Here is a 7,965-nt window from a genome sequence, read left to right on the forward strand (position 1 = left end):
GTTGTAGTTTTGCAACATCTGGAGGTCCGCAGGTTGAAGACCACTGGATAGGAGGTAGTCCTCACCTGTCCCCGCCGCTCCGGACCCGTCACCGCTGCCCTGGATGTCGCTCCATCGCTGTCGCCGCGTCCCCGTGGTATCCCCGACGCTCCGGACGTCTTCTTCCCCGGAATCCACGCTCTCCGCCGCCGTCATCACGTCGCTACGCATGTCGCTCCTATTGGATGACGGGACGGCGTGAGCTACGACGTGATGGCGTCGAAGGAGAGTGCCGGCCATGCAGGGGATCCCGGCACGGAGCAGACACCGAGGAGGCAGGTAAGGTCCCTCTTGGTGTCCGGTAAGCTATTCGGAATGCCGCGATTTCACCGCGGCGGTCCCGAACAGCCCGACTGAACAGCCGGGTTAGTGTTATTTTCGCTTCAGATGCGGCGGTCAGCTTTGATCGGTGATGTCCTGTATTAGCTGCGGGTCCCGGCCGTTGATGGCTGCAGGAATTCGCCGTATAAGATGCACCAACTTTTCCCCCCCAGTTTTGGGGAAGAAAAAGTGCGTCTTATACGGCGAAAAATACGGTACACTTTAAATCACAGAATATTAAATCATATTTTTAAGAATTACTTAAATAACAATGCTGATGTGTATGTCATCTGTAGCTATAAGCCCCGATTCACTAGACAGATAAATTATATAGAAAAGTATAATCTACTACACTTTTCTGTGAAGAGCCATCTAACAAAAACGAATACCATTAAGTATGTATTTTTAATTTTTTTATTTATTCATTATTTTTATATCTTTTCATGAAACCAAAAGGGCAGCACATGCAATTGTATGCCTATACTGGGGTATACACCAGACTTCCATCAGAGATACATGTCAGGAAATCCTAAGCTTGAAAGCAATGCAAACAGAGTCTAATTGGTATGTTACTAACTTCTACTTCTCCTTGTGAGCTGAAATGAAGATGACGGCCTTATAGTCAGATAGGTCACTGACAGTTGTCCTCTTCTTAATTTTACATTTATCAATAACAAAACCTTCTCCGGCTAGAGCTTTCCTGATAAAAGCCTCATAATTTTTGAAACTACGGAACTTGTTTTTCCCCACGAAAAAATATGTCATACGTAAAGCACCAATTAATATGAGGTGTCCTCCCGGTTTCAGCATCTTGGAGAACTTTCGTAAATATCTGATGTAACCATGTTGATCTTTGCTGATCTCTTCTAGGAGCCAAGCGCTGAAGATACAATCTGCTGGTGGTAAGACTATCGGATCGGTCATGTTTTCTTTTTCAGGGTCACATTTCACAATATTTTGAAGGGACGATCTCACTTTTCCTTCTCTATCGCTTAACTGGTCACTGAAAGAAATGGGGAAAATGTGGGCATTCAATAGCAGTAATGGTAGAAAAATGTAAATCCACTGAGGCAAACTTGTTATACTAAGCATCAATCTTACAATGTGCCCTGTTCTTCTGACATCTGAAATTTGGTTGAAATCCCTTCTGTAACCGGTATTTGAAAGAAAGGAAGAAAATGATTGTTCCCAGTTGTCATAAATACTGCAGAATGAAGGGTTAATAGTTAGCTTCAAATACTGGTAGAAAAGCTAGAATTCACTCAAGGTATGTGTATCTAATACCAAGCTTATACTCAGAGGTCAAGTCCTTGGAAAAAAAAGTGCAGGAACTCAAGATTTCCACTCAAGGGCCGTTCCTGCAGAACTAATGCTAATGGAAATGTTGTTCCTGCTGTGGAAAAAGTGCAGGAACTCAGTTTCCATGCGTTCCTGCAGGACTTGAGCCCTGCTTATACTCTTCCCCTTCATGTTTCCCTCTATTATACAGGACTCCATGGATAAAAGTATTGCTTAGAGTGGATAAGAATGAAAAATGTTGGTCTTGAATAGACTTGTGCTTAAGCTTTTTCTAAATAATAAAAAAATATTTATTTATAGAACTCACACACATTAGACAGCTTGTCAACAATCTAAATGGCCTTCATCCTATTGGGGCTCACAACCTAAATTCACTGTGTGTTTTTTTTCAGAGTAAGGGAGAAAACCTACACAAACTCTTTACAGATGGGAGTTGAACCCAGGACCTCAGCTTTGCAAGGAACCAGTGCGAACCACCGAGCCACCATCATGTCATCACAGCTCTTAGACCATGCATGCCAGACAGTCAAATAAAGAACCATTGTCCTTAAAGGGGTATCCCACCCCTAGACATCTTATCCCCTATCTAAAGCAAAGGGGATAAGATGTCTGATTGCGGGGGTTCCGCCGCTGGTGCCCCTTGCGATCTCCGTGTAGCACCCGGCATTCTAAACAGTATGTTTAGAGTGCTGGGTTCTTGTGGCGGGAGACATGACTTCATACCACATCCCCTCTATTTATGTCTATGGGAGGGGGTGTGATGATCAGACATCTTATCCCTTATCCTTGGGATAGAGGATATGATGTCTAGGGGCGGAGTACCCCTTCAAGAACTTTCTTCACTATAAATAAGAACAAGGAGCCCTGGAAATGATGATATGGCCTCCAAAGAGACCTGACCTTAACACCATCGAGTTTGTCTGGGATTACATGATGTGACGAGAGGATTTAAGTATCTCTATATCAGCAGAAGATCTGAGCTTAGTTCTCCATGATGTTTAGAACAACCTCCCTGCAGAGTTTCTTTAAAAACTGTGTACAAGTGTATGTAGAAGAATTTAGGCTGTTTTGGATGGTGAATGGTGCCCTAACACAATATCGATTTTTGATTTCTCTTCTGTTCATTCACTTTGCATTTGGTTAATTGACAAAATAAACTACTAACACTTCTAATTTCAAAGGCATAAAGATGGTACGTTACCCAATAACTCCAGTGCGTGAGTCTAGCCATCTTTTCAGCTTAATGGTGCACCTGTCGTTGACCTCCAGCACTATGAGGTGTTTAAAGAAGTCACAGGCTGCATAGAGATGATGAACTACGGAAGCGACGCTGAGGTTAATGATGACATCTCCACTAATGCGACCTATGGAGAAAAAGTCCACTATTCAATAATGAACAAACATATTAAATTCTTATTTAATGTCACAATCAGGAGGGAGTATACAAAGGCTGTTTTCATGCCGCTATAAAGAACACTGGTGAGACCTCACTTGAAGTATTGTGCGCAGTACCGGTGTCAAGGACCGACCGTGGGGACAGGGAGAGTGAGCCCTAAACTGACCCTAAAACATCTTTCATGCCTACTTGCCCACTCACCCTAAACGGTGAGTCGACAACTGGGAGCCGGTCCCTTCCTGCGCCAAAGTGCAGTGGTGTAAAAAACAAATAATAACCATAGTCAGTCACAGGCCAGAACAGAAACCTATTAGACAATACAAATGCTAAGAGGGCAGAATATAAACTCACAAACAGAACAGAATATAGTGAATTAACAAACAGTTCACTAAACCAGATATCAGATAAACGGCAGAAATGATAAAATGAACAAGACTAGGCATGATAGGAGTATACAGCAGAATCCTGGAGATGAAGGGGATAGCGGAAGAACTGAGAGCCAAAACACTAAACTCAACAGGTAAGTTACTAAGAACTATCACAAGCAGATACAAGTATAAAGCACAAAAATCGGATCAACCAAACAGGATATAAATATAGGAGACTGTTCACACTGGGACACAGAACCTACAAACTAGAACCGGATGAGTCTGAATAAACTCCAAAATACCGAACAAGAATATAACATACAGAGCACAGGGTACAAACTGGACTCTGGCACAGTGTGAACACTGACAACGCGGAACAGACAAAATCCTAAAAACCGACATATGTAACACAGACTAAAATCTACAATAAACAAGACTATATAATCATGGCTAAAACTCAGATGATATCATAGGATAAATACAAGGGTCATGCTCAAGCAGACTTGGAAGTGGATTGCACAAACAGACATAGTAGTATTGCACTGAATAACCAGCAACTAGAATACAGCCACACCCGACTAGCACATGTGTGAAAGGCTTAACTCTTCCACGCCTGGAAGAAAAGCACAGATAGATAGATAATGCATGATAAACAAGGTCTGAACAGGGCCTAAAAAGAAAAAATGCAAAAACAAATAAACGGACATTACAACTGGAGACCATTTCTCCAAAAGGATATAGATACTCTAGAGCAGGGGTCTCAAACTCAAATTCTCTGGGGGCCATTGGAGATAGAGGCTGGGTGAGGCTGGGCCGCATGCGCCCCTCACATATAATGCCCCCATCATGCGCCCCTCACATATAATGCCCCCATCATGCACCCCTCACATATAATGTCCCATCATGCACCCCTCACATATAATGCCCCATCATGTGCCCCTCATATATAATGCCCCCATCATGCGCCCCTCACATATAATGCCCCCATCATGTGCCCCTCACATATAATGCCCCCATCATGCACCCCTCACATATAATGTCCCATCATGCGCCCCTCACATATAATGCCCCATCATGTGCCCCTTATATATAATGCTTCCATCATGCGCCCCTCACATATAATGCCCCCATCATGCGCCCCACATATATATCACCCTAATCATGCACCCCTCAAATATAATGCCCCCATCATGGGCCCCTCACATATAATGCTCCCCATCAGGTGCTCCTCATATATAATGCCCTCATCATGCACCCCTCACATATAACGCCCTCATCATGCGCCCCTCACATATAATGCCTCCATCATGTGCCCCTCACATATAATGCCCCCATCATGCGCCCCTCACATCTAAGGGCCCCTGTGCTGTGCCCCTCAAATATAATGCTCCTGTCATGTGCCCCTCACATATAATGCTCCCTGTCCTGTCCTGTCCCCTCAGGGGGGCATCATATGTGAGGGGCACAGCACAGGGGGCATTATATGTGAAGAGCACAGCACAGGGGGCCCCACCTGGCATGTGCTCTTCACATATAATGCCCCCTGTGCTTTGCCCCTCACATTAAATTTTCCCTTTTCTCTGTACCCCATGTTTTTAAACCCCCCCTCCTGTACGATATAGTTCCCCCTAGGCCCACCACCATGCTAGAGTACGGAGGGCCCCCACCTTGCTACGCCACTGTGCAGTGGGCTGCACAGTGGTGTAGCAAGGGCCATGAGTTTAAGACCCCTGCTTTAGAGAGAGTTCAGGGAAGAGCTATTAACCTAGTACATGGATTGCAGGATAAAACCTACCAGGAAACATTAAAGGACCTTAATATGTATAGAATAAAGACAAGACAGAGGGGATATGATAGAAACTTAACACAGAAAGGAGATCAACACGATAAAGGAGGAGAGGAGATTTAGTATAGTTTGAGGGACAAAGATTTCTGCTGTAATATCAGGAAGAGAGTAGTGGATGCATGGAATAATCTTCCTGCAGAATAATCTTCCTGCAAATACAGTAAATGAGTGCATGGGCTAGGCATAAAGCTATCCTTCATATAAGATATGGCCACAAACTATTGATCATATTCAGAATAACGGGCACACTTAATGGGCAGAATGGTTCTAATCTGCTAACATATTCTACAATCTGTATATATATATATATATATATATATATATATATATACATACATATATATATATATATATATATATATATATATATATATATATATATAGAAATTGGAAATATCCGCAGCACACTGAGTAGTAAAATTCAAATAAGTTTTATTCCATCACAGTGGGGGTGTCCAGAACAACGTTTCAACCAGCTCCCTGGTCTTTTTCAAGCTCGAAAAAGACCAGGGAGCTGGTTGAAACGTTGTTCTGGACACCCCCACTGTGATGGAATAAAACTTTTTTGAATTTTACTACTCAGTGTGCTGTGGATATTTCCAATTTCTGCTTATACATGGATCCCTGACCCGGGTCTGGACTCTGCGTGCACCGAATTTTTCTTTTTTTTGGGTGCTGCTCTCCTTCTACTATATATATATATATATATATATATATATATATATATATATATATATATATATATATACACACACTGGTGGAATGGTGACCTGAGCACCCACCACCACCACCCGTACCAATAGAGCACCGAACTAATAGATCAATGTAATGCATATGCATTACATTGATTTATATAAGCAATATAATTATTGCTTACAAAATGCCCCTTAAAGAGTACCTGCCAAATCCCAAAAATAAAAAAAATAAAAAATACATTGATATGTTACTCAGGACCTAATCCTGACCATGTGCATCTCATATTTATTATAAAAAAAATACCTCTTTTTGCTACCCATTGAGTTCCATGGGTAGGAAAATATTCAGCAGCAAGTTTGCAGCAAAATACGTGTGACCTAAATGTTGAGAGTGAACGCAGAATAGTCTTCTAAGGCCAAGTTACATGCATTTTCTGAGTTTAATAAAACATTTCGGGGTTTAAAATAAATATGCATTAAAAGCTTTGAGAGTAAAAGTGGAAAGGCATTTTAGAACATTTGTCTGTATTTTCTGGGTTATAAATGCATAAAACTTGTTAAGAGTGAAAGTTTACTGCCAGTTTCTCTGTGACTTGATTAATTGGTGAGTGTCAAATCACCAAAAAACTGAAAAAAATCCGCCGCTATCCACCGCTATGAGCAGACACGCTGCCCACATGTGCAGCATGCTCGCACACATCGCAGCCGCTCCCCCGGCTCCCTGCGCTAGGTCGAGAGCAGCCACAATGTTTTTCCGAGTATGCTGCGACTAAGGCAACTCGCACATCGCAGGCAACTCGCACAAGGCAGCACTGTAGGGTCCATCATCGGCGGATCCCTCCATGTGAAAAAGCCCTTAATGGGATAGTTGAGCATGGAAACGGTAGTGGAAAGAAGACTTTTGCCATGACCGTTACCAGTCAGCATGTTGGTGGCAGTAGCAGCTCTGTGGGCACCACCCATTTGCCTAGGCCCAGTACAGGTAGAAGTAGAATAAGTAAGTAAAAGTTGCCTATGTCTTCGAGGAGTTGTATTGTTTCGTAGGATCTTACACCCATAGTGGACTGTTTGACCAGTTCTCGGTCATCTCACGAGGAGGAAAAGTCTGTTGATATGACGATGAACCATGTGTCAGTGGATTTCTCATTGTTTACAATTATATGATGTGCAAGTGGCCTTTCTTGATGTTCTGTTCCATAATCTCTGTCTCTTTGCATGTAACACCTCACTGACCAGAGAGCAGCAGGCACAGCCTGGCCCAGTGCCATTGTCACACTTTTGCACTATTTACCCCACGTCACCATAAAAATTAACTCAGCCTTAAAACCACTTCCAAACTATTTGAATATATTCCTAGGTGACCCTAGCAGTGGTTTCCTTGTGTTTTGATCCTTATTGTATTTCCGGTTTTTGGAGAACCTGTTCGACACAAACCAAACTTTGTTGAAAAATTTGGCAAGCCTGTGGAGCTGAACTTTAAAAAAAATTAGCTAATTTGTAGTAAAAATTATGCAAAAGTGGAACCGATAAAAACTATAGTTCAGAATGCAAAAAATTCCTCACACTGCACTGTAGGTAGAAAAAAAGAATTATAAGAAAAATTATAGGAGGCAAAACACAGTGATTAGATTCTGATTTTTTTTATTTATAGAATAACAGATATAATCTAAAAAATATATATGTACAGTTTGGTATTGTTGATTCATACTGACCCATAGAAAAAATTTACTTTTACCGTGAATGTAAAAAAATAAATATTGTTCAATTATTAATTTGCTCAATAAATAAGCACTAATACAAGTTTATCAGTGGAAAATTAAGAAATTGAGAAATTTGAGAAAATTTTAGATACCTACCCTCCTTCAAAGTTTTTGTAAGGTTCTCAATAGGAAATAACAAAGCATCCTCTTCAAAGATCATAGTATTCATACATGTAAAATAATGCTCTGGAGATTTATTGGAATCATAACCATCTGATATCTCATAGTTAGTGGAAGTCAT

At 41.6% G+C, this 7,965-nt stretch overlaps 1 protein-coding gene across 1 annotated transcript; it reads right to left on the reverse strand.

Annotated features, from left to right (window-relative positions):
- Window positions 1-939: 939 nt before the first annotated feature.
- LOC130293273 (nicotinamide N-methyltransferase-like) lies at window positions 940-7,965 on the reverse strand. Its single transcript, XM_056541776.1, has 3 exons — window positions 7,821-7,965; window positions 2,861-3,023; window positions 940-1,363 (listed from the first exon to the last, which is right to left on the reverse strand). Exons 1-3 carry the CDS (start codon window positions 7,963-7,965, stop codon window positions 940-942), a joined length of 732 nt encoding a protein of 243 aa, XP_056397751.1.

This window comes from Hyla sarda, chromosome 10 (assembly GCF_029499605.1).
Source record: "Hyla sarda isolate aHylSar1 chromosome 10, aHylSar1.hap1, whole genome shotgun sequence".
Taxonomy (NCBI): Eukaryota; Metazoa; Chordata; class Amphibia; order Anura; family Hylidae; genus Hyla; species Hyla sarda.